The sequence below is a fragment of the Hypanus sabinus genome, chromosome 6 (genome assembly GCF_030144855.1).
Source record: "Hypanus sabinus isolate sHypSab1 chromosome 6, sHypSab1.hap1, whole genome shotgun sequence".
In the NCBI taxonomy this organism is placed as follows: domain Eukaryota; kingdom Metazoa; phylum Chordata; class Chondrichthyes; order Myliobatiformes; family Dasyatidae; genus Hypanus; species Hypanus sabinus.
Window position 1 is genome coordinate 89,559,899 of NC_082711.1, and position 19,244 is coordinate 89,579,142.

The 19,244-nt window shown below is 40.6% G+C and overlaps 1 protein-coding gene across 1 annotated transcript in view; it reads right to left on the bottom strand.

Annotated features, from left to right (window-relative positions):
• The window catches only part of LOC132395169 (collagen alpha-1(XXVIII) chain-like), a 59,156-nt gene that overhangs the window by 2,441 nt on the left and 37,471 nt on the right, over positions 1-19,244 (bottom strand). Inside the window, exons 10-15 of the mRNA XM_059971466.1 lie at positions 17,964-18,044; positions 17,820-17,855; positions 16,352-16,388; positions 7,676-8,230; positions 4,869-5,050; positions 2,841-3,066 (exon numbers count right to left, since the gene is read on the bottom strand). Coding sequence (XP_059827449.1) covers positions 2,841-3,066; positions 4,869-5,050; positions 7,676-8,230; positions 16,352-16,388; positions 17,820-17,855; positions 17,964-18,044 — 1,117 coding nt within the window. The remainder of the gene's footprint in view (positions 1-2,840; positions 3,067-4,868; positions 5,051-7,675; positions 8,231-16,351; positions 16,389-17,819; positions 17,856-17,963; positions 18,045-19,244) is intronic.

Consider the following 19,244-nt stretch of genomic DNA (forward strand, 5'->3'; position numbering starts at 1 on the left):
GAGAGAGAAGAGAGAGAGAGAGAGAGAGAGAGAGAGAGAGGGAGAGAGAGAGAGGGAGAGGGAGAGGGAGAGGAGAGAGGGAGAGGGAGAGGGAGAGAGGGAGAGGGAGAGGGAGAAGGGAGAGGGAGAGGGAGAGGGCGAGAGGGAGAGGGAGAGGGAGAGGGGAGAGGGGGAGGGGAGAGGAGAGGGGAGAGAGAGAGAGAGGAAAAAAAACCAGCATAGATATTTATTCCTTGGAATGTAAGAGAATGCGAGGGCAACCTTTTAAAAGTGTTTAAAATTGAGGTACAGATCATTAGATCATAAGACCATAAGATGAAGGAGCAAAATTAAGCCATTCATCCCATCAAGTCTGCTCCACTCCTCCATCATGGCTGATTTATTATCTCCCTCAAATACATTCTCCAGCCTTCTCCCCATAAACTTTGATATCCTTACTTGTTCAGAACCATCAACCTTCGCTTTCAACATTCTCACAGCTGGCTGTCGCAATGAATTGCATAGATTCAACATCTTCTGGCTAAAGAAATTGCTCCTCTTCTCTGTTCTAAAAGGATGTCCTTCTATTTTGAGGCTGTGCCCCTGGTCGTAGACACCCGCACAATTGGAAACATCCTCTCCACAATCCACTCAATCGAGGCATTCAATATCTGATGAGCTTCAATGGGGTCCTCCCGCATTCTTCTAAACTGCAGCGAGTACAGCCCCAGAGTCAAACATTCTTCATATGTTAACCCTTTCATTCTCAGGATCATTCTCACGAACCTCCTCTGGACCCTCTCCCAATGCCAGCACATCCTTTCTTAGATAACAGACACAAAACTGCTCACAATACTCCAAGTGTGGCCTGACTTATAAAGCCTCAGCATTATAACCTTGCTTTTATATTCTAGTCCTCTCAAAATGAATGTTAACAATGTAACAATGCATTTGCCTTTCTTACCACTGACTCAACTCGCAAGTTAATCTTTAGGGAATCCTGTACAAGGACTCCCAACTCTCTTTGCAACTCTGATTTCAGAATCTTCTCCCCGTTTTGTCTTTTGCCTCCCTCCATTCTTAAAGAGTGGAGTGTCATTTTCAATTTTCCACTCCTCCGGAACCAGTCCCCTGGATGCCAGAATACCTCTGCTGTTTCAGTGCTAAGCAAAAGCATGAGAAACTCTTTCAGTGGGAAAATACAAAGATTAGCTTTAATTGCAGCACGTGCATCAAAACATTGAAACACACAGTGAAATGCAGCATTGGCATCAACGTCCGATACAATCCGAGATGATCGGGGGCGCAGACCGCATGTCGCCATACTTCTGCCGGCAGTGTAGCCATGCCCACAAACTACAAAACCTACAGTAACTCGTACATCTTTGGAATGGGTGAGGAAATCAGAACACCCAGTGGAAACCCGCAGCGGCGGTAACGGAACCTGGATCTTAGAGCTGCCACCGTCAGGCGATACGCTAACTGCTGTGCTATGCAGCTCTAATATAGCTTTCTGACAACATTCGTCTTTTTAAGAACATTGGAGTGTCAATAATGCTTGCAAATAGCATTGTATCTGGATCATTGTTGTATCTCAGGGGACTTGGTGAGGAGTGGGGACTGTGGTGTGATGTGGCAAGAAACTAGCAGAATTGCTGAGTAGTTCTGACTTTATATTTGTAACCAATGAAGGCTGTTGTGTATCCTCCATGCCATTATAACCCTTGTGTAGTACTCCTTCTCTCCTCCACCATTCAGCTTTAAATTATCTCAAATAATTTTACCTAATTTCATCTCCTGTAATCTAAAATGCCATTCAAAGCATGTGTTCCACAGGGGTGAAGAAATTTCTGAGATTTGAGTTGTCTGATAAGCATTAACAGCTAAAAATCTCTGCCTGTGTTCTATTCATCTCACAGGTAACATGCAGGTTAAGTGTAATTTCTAGTCATTAGATTTTGCTTTAAGATCGATTGATTGCCTTGTTACTTTATCTTATTTATTAGTTCATCTTTTATTTTCCCTAAAGGGTGGTTGTCGTCTTACTGGTTTAGAAGGTCCAATGGGAAACCCTGGAATTGGATACCCAGGACTAAAAGTAATTAACAACATCCTATTTCTGTCTGTATTGAAAATAGATTTGGTTTGACAAATGCCTTACTTTTCAGAAAACTGGCCTTTTCATTGCTGCTGAGAATTTGTGAGATAAGCTTTGTTACATAGTTAGCAATAAGAGCAAATATCAAAATTCCTAGGCTGTGTGCTACAACAAAATTCACCCTACTATTAGTCTTCTTCTTGACAGCATTACTCAACCCACCAGTCATCCAACCAAATCCTATTGTGCTTTCATGTGACAACATTTTAATATAATAAATTCCATAGATAAGGGGCCAGAAACGGCTCAAAACACTGCAAGTGTAGTCTGCCTTATGAAACCTCAGTATTACGCTCCCGCTTTTATTTTCTAGTCCTCTCAAAATGAATGCTAACATCACATTTACCTTCCTCACCACCGACTCAGCCTGTGAGCTAACCTTTAGAGAATCCTGCACGAGGACTCCCAAGTCTCTTTGTACCCCGATTTCTGAATTTGAAACCCATTTAGAAAACAGTCTATGCCCTTTATTCCTTCTATCAAGGTGCATGACCATACACTTCCCTACAATATATCCTATCCACCACTTCTTTGTCTATTCTCCTAATCTGCCTAAGTCCTTCTGCAGACTCCCTGCATCTCAAAACTATCTGCCCTCTTTCTATCTTTTTTTTTGTCCAGAAATATGGCCAGAAAGGCATGGTGATAAGTCTGGATAAACAGCCACTATTTTTGTGTACCTTTGTGAATTATTTTTACGTACCTTTGCGAACTGCCTCCTCCAGCACGCTTGCTGTAGTGAATATTGGTGGAACAGTAGAAGGACTTGACTTTTGCAGTGCACCTTGGTCAGTAGGTCCAGGTCCTTCTCCAGGCATTCCAAATGGTCCCTGTGGTCTTGGAAGTGGAAGTGTTTCTTCATGACTCATAAGCAATTCTTCACTGCCATTTGTCTCTGGTTTGTTTGTGCTAATTCCTGGAGAGCTGCGCTACAAAGAGAAACAGGGACACTTGAAAATATTCCAATAATTGAGATTACAGATACTTTCAATCATCTGGATTTAACATCTGTGATTCTGACAGCTGAAAACAAAATGGAGTGGAGAAACCTACCAGAGTGAAAAATCTTGTAAAGAATGGATTTCTCAAATGCACTGGTTTTAAAAGATTTTAATTTGCAAAGATTAAAAGTGGCATTAAATACTGAAATTTGGAGTACTATTTCTAATGGTGGTTTGGGAGTAAGTTGTTCAGAAACCTGCTGAAGAGTTTGGCATTATGTACCACAACACAAGGGAATGAGTGTACATAGACTCAATTTCCCAACATCTTTCTTGGCTCTGCTTGAACCTAGGCTGATACGTTAATTGAAACATCAGCAGGATGGGATCTGTCGCCAACAAGATCATGAGGAGCATTTGCAATTGGGGGAGGACACAGGGGAAGCTGAGGGCAGGAACAAATTATGTTTTTCTGGGAATGCCTGTAGCAGCTTTCCTACTCTTCCTGGCCCACCCTAAAACTTGGAGACACAAGTGACTGCAGATGCTGAAATCTACATCAAGAAAATATCTGCTAGAGGGACCCAGGGGGTCATGTAGCTTAGAGGAACATGGTAGGTTGAGCAGTATTCCTGATGGAGGGTTTCAACCCAAGACATTGACAAACACCCTCCCGGCCCACCACCCCTCCCCAGATGCTGCTTGACATGCTGAGTTCTTCCAGATGATCCTTTGCTGCTCCTGTTAATATTGGAAGCTAATTCTGCTGTAGCCGTCTGGTAGCAGACTTTGTTCTGGTCAGGGCCGGCCTGGTACAGAAACTTCCACTGTTCATCTGCTCAGCCTCCAGGCTAAACTTTGAAGTCAGGGGCAGAAACTATAGGAAGGCCTGATTGTGTACACTTCAAATAAACCTTGTTGCAAGTGTCAATTTTAAGATGTGCTGCCTGGCAGGAAGGCAGGGGCAATCAGGGGAGGAAATATGTTCCTGCTTCTCAGCTGACTATATTCTGCCATGTTCCACATTGGGATGAGGAGGGTGAGTGGATCAATAAACTTATGGGTTTGGTAGTCTAGTGGTTAGGAGAGTAGCCAATGTGGCTCTGCATCATTGATGCAAAGACATGTTTGAATCTCCTCATGACAGCTGGGGAATTTAAATTCAGGTAATTTTTTTAATATATCTGACATTTCAATTTGATCTATACTCTGTAAGAATAATCATGATACCACCAGATGCTAGTATAATTTCATTTGCTTCGTGAAAATATTGTAAGGGATGAACAGGCATTTTCTTTGGCTTAACCATTTCCTCTATGTATTTTAAAATTCAAAGTACATTTATCAAAGTATGTATGTTTTGTAAAACTTTGAGATTTGACTCCTTACAGGCAGCCACAAAACAAAGAAACCCAAAAGAACCTATTCAAAAAAAGATTGACAAGCACCCAATGTGCAGAGAAAGAAAAAAAAAACAAAAACAAAGAAAAGTAAGCAAATAGCATTTAGAACAAAAATAAATCCTGAGGCACAAAACCCGGAGCAGGCTATAGTCTTAGGCTCAGTTCAGCACAGAGTCAAGTAAATGCTGTAGAGCAGCGGGTATTGGTAATCAGCAAAAGATAATAAATGTGGCCATTCCCATGACCAAGTAAGTAAGTGTCTCTTTCCCTCTATGCCTGACTTGCTGAATAGTTCCAGCTTTTACTTCAGTTTCCAAGCACTTTCAGAAATCACCAATACATAGGATTAGGCTACAAAATGTATTTGCAATTCCATCTCTAATGCACCTCTGTGATGTATAGGTCATCCTCATGCACGATGTTGAAGTGTAGGTTGTCATAGGCTGGTGTTGGATAAACTGGACTGAAGGCCCGTGATACACCAGGAGGAAGCATGGAGCTAGTAACTGAACTGAACAGTGCATCATTCTCTGGCTCACAGATCCTGACAAACAGTTTACTTTCAAGAGCTGAAATGGAAAAAGAAAACATTTAAAAAATCATCCAACAACCTATAGAATCAAATCTCTTAAAAGCTGACAGGTGAGCAGGCTCATCACATCTTCCAAACAATGAAAACAACATTCTCGACATTTTTGGTTGATTTTGAGAACTCAGGAAGATCTTATTTTAGTAAGTTTTTTTTCTGCTTTTTTTTCTTCTTCTTTGATGATCTGCTTCCCACTCTCTTGGCTGGAAGCAGGTTAGGTGGGAGAATTGTTCCTGGACTTTTGTCAAGATCCTTTGAAACCTGCTGGGAGAAATTTAAGCACTGAGCTTGGGCTTCCTCTCCCACCAACTTTTCCACCAATACCAAAACTATTGGCCTTCTGTCAATAAATACTAAAATTTTCTCAGTATGTTACCATGACAACCTAGTCTCTTTTATTGCACACATATGCATTACATTCAAATGTGCAGGTCTGAATAGCTTTAGTTAACTTTTTCATAAATTATTACAAAGGTGGCAAGGTGGAGATACATCTCTACCAAAGGAGGTGTAAGGAGCTCCTTCCCTCTGCTAGCCTGCAGATCATCCTTGGACAAGGTGTTTCACCTGCTTAGCCTCCCCCCTCCCCCCAGATCAAGGTCATGTGAAGCCATGGCAGCAGGAGGTGGATGGTCATATGAGCAACTGGTGCATATCACAAGCCCTCATTATGTGACCACTGACATCAGGTAGACAATCTCTGAAGACTGTTGATACTGGCTGGTGTTACCCATCTTGTAAAGACACTGCCCAGAAGGCAGCAATGGCAAACCACTTCTATAGAAAAATCTGCCAAGAACAATCACGGTCATGGAAAAACTATGATCACCCATGTCATAAGACATGGCACATAATGATGATGATGATGATTCTAAGGGACTGGATATATAGGTACTTAGAGAAACAGGGCCTGGTTAAGGATAGTCAACATGGTTTTCTCCATGGCAGGTTGTGTCTAACTAATATTATAGCATTTTTTGAGGAAGTTTTCAGGAAAGGTGATGAAGGAAAGGCAGTGGATGTTGTCTATATGCATGTCAGCAAGGCCTTTGACAAAGTTCCACATAAGAATATGGCCAAATAGATTCAGTCACTTGGCATTCAGGATGAGATAGTAAATTGGGTGCAGGAGAAGTCAGAAAGTGGTAGTAGATGTTTGTCTCTCTGACTAGAGGAACGTGACTAGAGGTATGCACGGGTTTCAGTGCTGGCTCCATTGTTGTGTGACATCTACAGCCTGTCAACGAACTGGGATGATAATGTGATAAATTGGATCAGCAAATTTATGGATGACACCAAGATCGGGTGTGTAGTGAAAGGCTATCAAAGTTTGCAGCAGGATCTGGACCAGATGGAAAAATGGGCTGAAAATGGCAAATCGAACTTAATGCTGACCAGTATGAGATGCTGAATTTTTGGATGATAAAACAAGGTAGGACTTAAACAGTGAACAGTGGGATACTGAGGTGTATGGTAGAACAGAAGGATCTGGGAATATAGATCCATAATTCCCTGAAGATGGTGTAACAGGTAGATAGGGCCATAAAGAGAACGTTTGGCACTTTGGCCTTTATAAATGGAAGTACTGACTACATGTGCTGTGATGTTATGTTGATGTTGCTTAAGACCTTAGTGAGGCCTAATTTGGAGTATTGTGTTCAGTTCTGGTTACCTACTTACAGGAAAGATATTAACAAGATTGAAAGAGTACAGAGAAAATCTACAAGGATGTTGCTAGGACTTGACCTGAGTTATAGGGAAAAGTTAAATAGGTTATGACTTTGTTCCCTAGAGCGTAGGAGAAGGAGGGGAGATTTGATAGATGTATATAATGTTATGAAGGGTATAGATAGCAAAAATGCCTGCTGGCTTTTTTCTCTGAGTGTGGGTGAGGCTAAAGCAGGAAGTCATAGGTTAAGAGTAAAAGGTGTAATATTTAAGGGGAATCTGAGGGAGAGCTTCTTTACTCAGGATAGTAGCATTGTGGAGCGAGCTGCCAGCAGAAGTTGTTGGAAAGTGCACAGATGGGAATGACGTGGGGGGCCGTGGTCCAGATGTAGGTCGATGAGACTAGGCAATTTAACAGTTCAGCATGGACTAGATAAGTCAAAGGGACTGTTTCAGTGCATGTCTCTTTGACTGTTGTAAGATTGTTGCTGCTGTTTTCATATCTATAGTAGTACACTGACAATTAAGAGGTGAGTTTGGAGTTTATTTGGGGGGGAGCTGGGAACAAGCAATGGGCTAGAGTCATAGATTGGAATCTCTTAAATGTAGGTACCTGACTCTTGCCCAAAGCTGGGCCAATTATCCAGTCCAGCAGGTGGCAATGACTGAGAAGAGCTAAACACTGTTTCTAGGAACAGTGTCAGTAATCAGGAATGGAGTATACAGAGGAAGAAGAGGTAATGAGAAGAAGACCACTACTAAACTAGCATGCAGTGCAAAGGCAATGAAACTGACTGCCATTGCAATGATTTTAACTTGAGATGTGACCCTTTTCTGGTAGGTAAAGCTTGGTGCTAAAATTATTATAGTATTACTTACATGCTCATTATTAAAATGCCAGGAAGCGAAATGCATTCTTTACCAATTACATACTTACTGGAAAGAGTCAAAAAGTCATCAATGAGATAAACATATTCCTCGTCAGGGTCAGATGCAATCAGGTTAATTTCTTTCTTAAAATTAGAGTAGAAAGGATCTGTTGTATTGGCTATCCCAACTGTAAACACCTCTGTGTGTACAGAATGGGCTTCTTTCACTGCTGTTTCCAGATTTGTTGGATCTCTCATGTCCGTCTGTCCATCAGTTATTACTATTGCAACCTTGCGTGCTTCTTTCCTAGCGAACTTGAAAACTTGATTTGCCGTCTTTATGGCAGTTCCAGTGTAGGTGCCTTCTCCTAAGTACTGCATGTCATGAATTAATGTTTTGGCTTTCTCCAGATTCATGCCTTGCCGTAAGTGAATGATTACTTGAGCTTCAAGGCTGTAAACTATCACACCGATCCGGATAGCTTCTCTGTTGCCAGTAACTCGGTCGATCAGAGCACGGACAAACTCTTTAATAATTTCAAAGTTTTCAGGCCCAACGCTTTCAGAGCTGTCTATCACAAACACCAGTTCAAGAGGTTTCTCTTTGCATTTCCTTCCACACCCTGAAATAAAGAACTAAATGTCAACTTTTCGACTGTTGATTGAAAAGTATAAGAACATCAGCATTAACAATTACATATAAATGAAAAAATAATTCCTTATCACCAGAGGGAGATGACTTGCTGGGAAGCTTTGCTGGAGATTGGAATTGGTTTATTATTGTCACAGGTACCAAAATACAGTGAAAAGTATGTCTTGCATATTACTTATACAGATCAAATCATTATGCAGTGCACAGAGCTAGATCAAGATAAAATGTTAACAGAGTTCAGAATAAAGTGCAACAGCTATAAAGAAAATGCAGTGTAGATAAGAAGGTGCAAGATCATAATGGGGTAGATTGTGAGATCAAGAGTCCATTGTATCATAACTTAATCTAACTGTAATTATTAGAGCAACACACAAAAATTGCTGGAGGAACTCAGAAGGCCAGGCAGCACCTATTGAAATGAGTAAATAGTTAACATTTCTGGCTGAGACCCTTCACCTGGAATGCAAAGGAAGAGGAAGATGCCAGAAGGAGGTGGGGGAGGAGAAGGAGTACAAGCTGGAAGCTGATAGTTGAAGCCTGATGGGTGGGAAGTGAGTTGAAGTAAGAAGCTGGGAGGTGATCGGTGGAAAAGGTAAAGGGCTGGAGGAGAAGAAATCTGATAGGAAAGGTAAGTGGACCTTGAGAGAAAGGGAAAGAGGAGAGGCACAAGAGGATGGTGATAGGCAGGTGAGGAGAATAGGTAAAGGGGGGCAGAGGGAGGAATTGAAGAAGAGGGAAGGGGGAAAAATTACCGGAAGTTGGATATATTGATGTTCACGCCATCATGTTGGAGGCTACATCGACAAAATATATGATGTTGCTCCTCAATTCTGAGAGTCGGGGGGAAGTAAAGATATGTTTGGTAGTATGATCCCATTGAAAATGGCAGAAGTTGTGGAGAATGATGTGTTGGATGCAGAGGCTCACGGGATGAGGTGAGGACAAGAGGAAGGCGGTGGGAAGATGGGGTGATTGCGGATGTTGAGAAATGGAGGAGATACGGGTGAGGGCAGCATCAATTGTGGAGGAAGAGAAACCCGGCTCTTTGAAGGATAAGAACACCTCTGATATCCTGGGAACAGGTGCAGCAGAGATGAAGGAACTGAGAAGAGTGATTTGGTGGGAAGAAGATAACCATGGGACCCTTTAGGATTATAAAAATGATAGGTTAAGAATTTATCTCCAGATATGAAGACAGAGAGATTGAGAAAGGGGAGAGAGGTATCAGAAATGGACCAAGTAAAATTAAGGGCAGGGTGTAAGTTGGAGGCAAAGTTGATGAAATTGATGAACTCAGGATGGGTGCATGAAGCAGCACCAATGCAATTGTCAACGTAGTGCAGAGAGAGTTAAGGAGTTGTAGTGCAGTAGAGAAGGAAAGATATGAAACATGGGCTATTCCCTGTAGCCAACAAAAAGTCAGCCATGTCTGGGGCCCATGTTGGTGTCCATGGCTACAGCTTGAGGTTGGGGAGAGTTGGAGGAGCTAAAAGAGAAATTGTTGAGGGTAAGGACCAGTTCCGCCAGATAGGTGAAGGGAAACTAGTCCGGTTTGTTGTTGAGAAGAAAGTGGAGAGTTTTAAAGCCTCTTTGATGGGGTAATAGAAGTGTATAGGGACTTAATTATTTCATTGTTTCAATCAACTTTTGTAAGTATGAGAATTTATTGAATGCTATTGCACCCAGAGAAGTTTTCCTCGAGAACCGCGCAAGAAGCATGTTGTTGAAGGTATTGTTATGGTCTCCATGTTGGTTTCTGAGCATTTGCTGCCAAACCTTATTTCCCCTTGAGCAGCTGTTTGTGAGATGCTGCCTCACCTTTGGTAAGGTCAGTGGCATAGCTTGATAATTTCAACATAGAGCTGACTGTATCAGCGTGAATCTGGATCGTAAGAGTGAAAGGTTTCCTCCTTCCAAAAAACATCAGTGAACCAGTAGGGTAATAGTCACCATTACTGATATTATTTTGTTTTCTCACCTCATCGTTAGCTACCATCAGAACATTAGATCATAAAACAGTTTTCACTGCTGCTGACATTGGCAAATGAACATTAATAACTTTCTTCAATTAATCACCAACAGCAATTTGATTTTGCATAGTGTCCCTGAATAGCAAGATTTCCTTCAGTGCTCCCTGGAGCTCTACCAAAGAAAAATCTAGATGTACTCAGAGAAAGAAATATTAAAACGGTGGCCAAAAGTTCTGGCAAAGAGGTGGGTGTAAAGGATCATCTTAAGATGGAGAGAGAGATTTAGGAAGGGTTTTCCAAAGCAGAGAGGAATGTCAGCAGAAAGCATAACTGCCAATGGGTGAATGACAAGATGATAAGAAATGGAAATGAGCAAGAGCCTGGAAGAGGGTGAAGCGTGCCTGTAGACATACAGACTGGCAAGGCCATGGTGAGACTGAAAAGTGGTGAGAAATGCTCGCCCTGGAACCAATGTAGATCATCAAGCATGGAAGAGATGAGGGAACTCAATGGGGGTAATTTTAGTATCAGCAGTAAATTCTGGGTGAACTCGTGTTTACCAAGTGTGAAAAATGAGAAGCTAGCTAGGGAAGTATTTTAACAGTCAGTCTTAGTGATACAAAGGACAGAGGAGGGATTTGATAGCAAGTAAGCTGAGACTGGAGTGGAATGCAGTCGAGTTCAAGCAAAGGGAAGAAAAGAAAGTCATGAGTCAAGTCAGTAGCTGAGAACATAATGCAAATGTCACTCCACTCTTTAAGAAAGGAGGAAAGCAGCAGAAAGGAAATTATAGACCAATTAGCCTGACCTCAGTGGCTGGGAAGATGTCAGAGTCAATTGTTAAGTATGAGGTTATGGAGTACTTGGTGACATAGGTCAAGACAGGAGAAAGTCATCATGGTTTCCTTCAGGGAAAATCCTGCCTGACAAACCTATTGGAATTCTTTGAGGAGATTACAAGTAGGATAGATAAAGGGGATGTAGTGGATGTTGTATATTTGGGCTTTCAGAAGGCCTTTGACAAGGTGCCACACATAAGGCTGCTTACCAAGTTAAGAGCCCATGGTATTACAAGAAAATTACTAACATGTTTAGAGCATTGGCTGGTTGGTAGAAAGCAGTGAGTGGGAATAACTGCTCTCTACCAACCAGCCAATAACTCGTTGGCTGCCAGTGACTAGTGGTGTTCCGCAGGAGTCACTGTTGGAACCATTTCTTTTATGGTATACTGTATATCAGTGATGTAGATTATAGAATATATGGGTTTGTTACAACATGTGCAGATGATACGAAGATTGGTGGAGGGGCAGGTAGTTGGCAGTAACAGGTAGGATGCAAAAGGACTTAGATTAGGAGAATGGGCAAGAGAGTGGCAAATGAAATACAAGGTTGGAAAATGCATGGTCATGCATTTGGTAAATGTGCAGACTATTATCTAAATGTGGAGAAAATCCAGAAATCTGAGATACAAAGCGACAAGGGAATCCTTGTGCAGAACTCTTTAAAGGTTATCTTGCGGGTAGAGTCGGTGGTGAGGAAGGCAAATGCAATGTTAGCATTCATTTCAAGAGGTCTAAAGTACAAGAGCAGGGATGTGGTGCTGAGGCTTTATAAGGCACCAGTGAGGCCGCAACTTGAGTATTGTGAACAGTTTGGGGCTCCTTATCTAAGAACAGTTGTGCTGGCATTTGAGCGGGTCCAGAGGGGATTCACAAAGATGATTCCAGGAATGAAAGGATTATCATATGAGGAATGTTTGATGGCTCTGGGTCTGTACTTGCTGGAATTTAGAAGGATGGGGGGGGATCTCATTGAAACCTTAGAAATGCTGAAAAGCTAGACAGAGTAGATGTGGAAAGGATGTTTCCCATGGTGGGAGAGTCTAGGACAAGAGGGCACAGACTCAGGATAGAGGGTCATCCATTTAAAACAGAGATGTGGAGAAATTTCTTTAGCCAGAGGGTGGTGAACTTGTGGAATTTATTACCACAGGTAGCTGTGGAGGCCAGATCGTTGGGGGTATTTAAGGCAGAGCTTGATAGGTTCACAACTGGACACAGCATCAAAGGTTATTGGAAGAAGACTGAGGAGGGGAGAACAAAATCAGCCATGATTGAATGGCAGAGCAGACTCGATGGACCAAATGGCCTAATTCTGCTCCTATTTCTTATGATCTTATAGTCTTATATTTGTGGCAGGAAATAAAACAATTGTTTTGGCTTTCCTTAAGTAATTTCAATTTATCTAAGTGAATGCTAGAGACTGATCAGGTCCAACAGTTCCCACTGAGTGGCAGGTCAGAAGCAACATTGCAGACAAAAGAGCTAGCAGTCATTTGGTTCTGGGTATCACGAATGTACAAGTAAAAGTGTGTTCAGGTGGTACAATAAATGGCTGAGAAATGAGAAATGGAGGCAGGTGGTGAGGGGTTATGGTGAGGAACTGTAATAATAGATACTTCTGGGGAGGTGGTGGCAGGTGGGGAGGAGGGAGGATGAACTCCGGAGCATGACATAGTGCAGCAGTTGGCCAGGTTTCCATCTCAGTTGCTAAACTAATATTATACCACCCAGTATCCCTGTTGCAGTCCTGGTTTCCAGCACCAGCACTGGCCTGAGTTGTCAGCGACAACTTCTGCCCAGTCCCTGTTGGCTGCTGTGCAACTACCATGGAGTCTTCACAGAATCCAACAGGGCAGCAAACGTTACCATAAGACCAAAGACAAGGAAGTCCCCTTCCAACTCCATGTCAGCTCCAGTGCAAAATATATGTAGTCACGTCTTTATTTTTCTTTACATTAGTTTTAATGATTCTAATTAATTTTCAGTGCACAAGTTGCTTTTCAGCTTTCTAATTGTTAATAAAAGATTTATTTACTTGTCTTGAGTGATATCTTTGGCAGCAAGTGATTTTGGGACAGTTGAGAATCAGTAGCCATCAATGTCCTTCCGAGAGTCCACTTGGCTGCTTGTGCACACTAGCTCAAGCACTAATGTGGGGAGCTAACCTCCCAGTCAAAGACTGACCTATACTGGAATATACTGTAAATTAAAGCACAAAGGCATGGGGCCAGTGATTTAGGGGTAAAGGGAGGCATGCACCATTACTTTATTGGAATACTTAAACAAAATTATCACAGATATTAAATACCCATATGAGCAGGAGCATTGTGGATATCAGACTAAAGAGAAAATTTAATATCAAAGGCAACACGAGTGAATCTGCGGATGCTGGAAATAAATAAAAACACAAAATGCTGGCAGAACTCAGCAGGCCAGACAGCACCTATGGGAGGAGGTAGTGACGACGTTTCGGGCCGAAACCCTTCATCAGGAGTGAAGTAACATGGGATGGTCGAAGGGGGATAAGAAGTGGGGGGAGGGATAAAGTAGAGAGCTGGGAAGTGATAGGCTGGAGGGAAATGGGCTGGGGGAAGGTGGAGAATTATGGGAAATAAAAGAGAAAGAAAGGTAGGGCTGGGAGGAGATTATAGTGAGGGGGGAAAAAGAGAGAGAAAGAGAACCAGACTAAAATTATAGATAGGGATGGGGTAAGGGGGGGCAGGGGTATCAATGAAGGTCTGTGAGTTGAATGTTCATGCTGGCAGGTAGGAGGCTACCTAGGCGGGAGATAAGGTATTGCTCTATCGATCTGCGTGTGGCCTCATCTTGAAGGTAGAAGAGGCCATGGACAGACATGTCGGAGTGGGAGTGGTCTGTGGAATTGAAGTGTGTGGCCACAGGGAGATCCCGCCACTGCTGGAGGACTGAGCGCCAGTGTTCAGCGAAAGTCTCCCAGTCTGCGGCAGGTCTCCCCCAACATTCAACTATTATGAATATGAACTCTTCGATAAAAGGTTCTATTGGAAGAATTTATAATTTATTATTACAATGGGATAAGCATCCTTTACTTAAGATTAAACAGAATTGGGAGAAGAAACTCAATTTGACTTTTATATGGGAGGATTGGACGTGGATTCTGAAACTAGTTAACTCTACCTCGATCTGTGTTAGTCCTTCACTGATTCAATTTAAAATTGTACATCGTTACTATTTGATGAAGGAGAGACTTTCTAAAATGTTCCCCAATGTTGACAAGTATTGTGATAGATGTAAAACTGAGATAGCTACACTGACACATATGTTCTGGTCGTGTTCTATATTAAAACAGTTTTGGAAGTCAGTCTTTTCAACAATTTCTAAAGCACTCAGAATCAACTTACAACCTAATAAATTGACTGTGCTTTTTGGAATGATTCCTCAAAATATCCATGGTATTTCTGTGTCTGACCAACATATTATTGCGTTTGTTACATTGATAACTAGGAGGGCCATCTTGTTGAAATGGAAGGATATATCAGTTCCTACTTTGTCACAATGGTTCTCTCAAGTGGTGCTGTGTCTTAGCTTGGAGAAAATTAGAAGTTGAACTTTTATTTGATTTTGAGAAGAGATGGGGCTCATTTGTTCATTACTATCATTTCAGTTAACTGATAGATTTCCTCCATGATCTAAGTGTAATCTTTTTTTGATATACCTTTCTTTCTTGTTGGCGGTTTGATGTTTATTTTTAGAAACTTTTTGTATGATGCATGGCTCCGGGGTTGTACACCCAATGGGTTTGGGTTTTTTTTCTCACTTTTCTTACTTAGTAGGGATTTTTTTTAATTCACAAAAATTTTCAATCTTTAAGATAATTTATTTTTTTTGAAGCATTGTAAGTGTTGTTACTTTGATGTACCTGTGTTATTTTTGAATAATAACAATAAAAAGATTTGAAAAGAAAGAAAAGCTTGCATTAGTCATTATATGCATTACTTGGGCATGCAGGAAAATCCATCCTTGCTTCTAGACTGCTAACATCCAAACGTAAAAAGATAATGATTCTGCTTTCAGAACTTCAGAATAAGCATTACAATAAGATTAAGGAGCATTATGAAAACTATTGCACATGTTGGAATTAAACTCAAATCCCCATTGTAATTGACTTAATGTAATACTTTGGATTTCGATTGGCAGTTCTTTTACGAAGCAGGTTAATGACAAGGAAGGTAAATATATCAAGTGCCACCATTTTTATATATAATTTAATTGCCCTTTGGATCCTTTGTTTTAAAGAAATAATTCAGTCAGAAAAAAATAGCTATGTTCTTAAACTGAAACCTTAAACTGACCATGAAATTGTTCAGGAATAATGATGAAGGTGATTGTAAGCTAAGTAGTTGGTGTCAAAGTCTACTGCATATTTTGTGTTGGTGAAGTTGCTCAATTGATAAAGCATTGAATAGTAGATCTATTGTGAAGTGCTCTCTATGAATATTTAATTTTCTGCAGGCAGAGCAACATTTGCTTTTTCAGAAGCCTTAGAATTTCACTCAGGATTTCAATGCAAATGTCAACATTATAAATTAATACTGACATATCCTCCAAATGTCCCAGTTTAATCATGATATTCCAATACTAAAGATCAATTTCATTCCTACACCCCTTTTTGGACTTTTTGAATTTCATAATATCTGACATTTATTGAACCAAATGTTAGCCATGCTCCACTGTATCACCAATCTGATGGGAGATGACTGAGGAATGTTTTTATCCTAAATTCTAGCATATGTCTGCCTTTGGTGTCAAGACGACAAGCAATGACAACAGTGAAATACAATTGTGTCCTCACACTCAGTGAAAAACATTTGAAAAGCGAGCATGACTCATTTGGTTCGAGTGTCTAACTTTAGCAGAGTACACAACTTAATCTTCATTCACTCTCATTTGAACACAAACGTAAGAAAGTCTACAAATGCTGGAAATCCAAAGCAACTCATGCAAGATGCTGGAGGAACTCAGCAAGTCAGGCAGCATCTATGGAAATGAGTAAGTAGTCAACATTTCGGGCTCAGACCCTTCTTTATGACTCCTGAAGGAGGGCCTCAGTCCGAAACATCAACTGCTTATTCATTTCCATCGACGCTGCTGACTTGCTGAGTTCCTCCAGTATTTTGTGGACATTAGTTTGAACAAAATGCCCTTTCATATCCATGATCAATCGGTTTAAATAGAAAATGGAGAACTGCTTTAAAAGTACCCTTTATATTATATTGAATTAATGTATACACTTCTACTTACCACAGATCATTCTAATCAACCTGATTACTTCCTCTCTCTAAAGAAAAGATGGAAAGATAAAATAGACTACATTTTCAATACATTGAGGCCGCACAATAAAACGGTCTTCTAAACCAAACATGAATTAGCTCATGACACAGTACTACTCAACCTTTGAGCAAACCCATAGAAAGTAATGACAAGGTGTTTCCCTGAAGTAGTCGGAGATAATTTTCTCCAAGTTAGATCCACCTAGCAATTATTTCCAGATGAAGTCTGTAGAACCCAAACCTCTGTATTAGTGCATCTGATGTTTGCCTGTGTCAAAGACGTAGCTGCTGATGTTGCTGGTTTGATTGCACCTTGTGACCTTGGCTGTTCACTCTCAGTACAACTAAGCACAATTGGGGTATTTAAACTAGGCTTCTTCACCAAGCAACAGTAAGCATTTTAAGCATCGATGTTTGGCTGCTTCATTGCTGATAGCACCCTATGACCTGAGTAATGTGGAGGGTATCTTAACTTTGGAGCATGAAACAAAAGTCATCAGCTAAGGTCCCATTCCCAGAGAGTCTGCAGAGACAAGACATCCACCTAGACTGCTCATATGAAGGGCTTTGGTGGAACACTCCCAGCATAGACGGCAACCTCCCCAGTATGCAGACCTGCTCTTAGTTAGTGGAAACAAGGAATTGATGTATTTATAATGGTGTAGAACTCTCCTTTAATGTCTTGTGAACTCATATAATCTTTAATGCACCACCATCACCTCCTTTTCTGGCCTCAAGTGATCTCCTATCATGAATGGCATCAGTCTCGTTTATAAGGCCTTGAATGTTCCTCTGTGTGAAGGTCCAACAGACCAGCTGGTGCTTTGCTAACAATGACTCATTTAAAAATTAACTTTGAAAATAGAATTTTGTAGAAGCTGCCATTGGTGAAATCAACACAGTTTAGGATATTGTTCATTTCATTCCGAAGTTTCACAAAGTTGCCAAAATTCCATCACAAAGACATACAACTGCAATGTAGCAGAGAGATCAAAGTGTAAGATATTTAATTGGGGTAGAAAACACCAAGATTATCTCTAATTCACTATAGTTACTGGTATATATTCCTTGGAATGAAATAACAAGAAACATCCATAAAGAACACATTTTAAAAAAAAATAGTCCTTAGTGCTTTTGCACAATGTTCAAAGGCATAACCTTACCACGAACCTTTTGAGAATGTAATGCAAATGGAAGTAAGTTCAAAGGGTTGCTGTAACATGATGGAAACCCTGAAGGTATAAATGTTTTAAAAAAGTGCAATTACGCCTTTTCTCAGGAGTAGCAGCCACTCTTCTGCTTAAACAAATGAGTGATTGATGAACACTGTGGAAATTAAACTTGTTACTATATTAAAATAACAAATTCTCTCAATCCTGTCCTCACTCAATATGGTGCTCCTTTGTAGACACCAACAGAACGTCTGTTTAGATACTTACTGTGAAACCTGGTTCACCCTTCTCACCCTTCTTTCCCTACAGATTTAGAAAACACAAGACATAATTTCCCATGTATCCTAAATATTTGTTCACAAAACCAAACCATGCAATCTTTCACGTTTTATCTGGAAATAAGTATCTTACTGGATCGCCATCAATGCCAGGGATTCCTTCATCACCTTTGTTTCCTTTACTCCCTCTTTCTCCTTTATATCCACGATCTCCCTATGAGAAGAACATGTAAATATTAAATACATTTCCACCAAAAATCAACAGTAAGTGTTCAATTAATTCACAGCATACAAATATAAACTCCTCAAATCTGACTGAGGCCAAATTGAAAGTTGATCTTTTTCTATCACTCGGTGTTGCACATTTTCAGAATTTTCTTCTTTATTTCACTTTTAATACATTTTGTTTCTTTATGACTTCTATAAACACAGTAACTGTATCTTGAAATAATCCTGAAAGGAATGTGTTTTCTCCAGATAGCAACATTTTTCCTCGGCCCTCGAAAAATGCTTTTGACCCAAAATAATGTATACATATTTCATGGAGCATCCAGAGAAAATGGGCTGTGGAAGATGAAAAGATATTTCAACAAGCTAGGAGATACAGCAACGCATTTTTGTGAATGTGGTCATGACTGGTCTGTTCTCTGCTTTGTCCTTAATGTGAAGTTCGAGATATTTTTCAAGCATTTCCAGTGGTCAAGTGCTAAGGTTGGGAAAGGAGGAAGCCATCACTGAGGCACACTAAGTTCAGAGAAATGTTTATCCCTGGGGGTAAAGATGTATCATGGAATGTATGGCAATATAGAGTGGTGTTGTGAGTTGGGTCTTGGAAATGAATTAATTTGCAGTGGAAGCGCACTGACTATAACTGGGCCGACAGAAATGACTAGACCAAAAAGTCTGTAATAAGTGCAGAAGTCAGACTTTGAGTGGAGTGGTATGCATTGATCAAGTTAGTCATATAATTGATCCTGTAATGCAATTATATCACTAGAAGAATAATGGTAGCATTGATTAACAAAATTACTAGAAAATCATCTGAATAAAATCGATGTAAGATTGGGATTAAAAGTTAATGCAATGATTCTAATCATATCTCAGAGAAATAAAATGTTGTGTTACCACAATTATTCCTGCAATTGTGATAACATTACATTTAACATAAAACTGACAGTGCCCTTGATCCTTTTATATATCTTTCAACAGAAATTACAGCTTCTTAATTCCCTTCATATGAAAATATTTTAACATTTAAATGTTCTTTGTCTATACTCTTTCTTCTTTATGAGGCATCAGCTACCATTAGAGTATAGAACACTACAGCACAAAAATAGGCCCTTTGGCCCATCTAGCCTGTGTCAAACCATTAAATTGTCCAGTCCCATTGACGCACCTGGTCCATAGCTCTTCA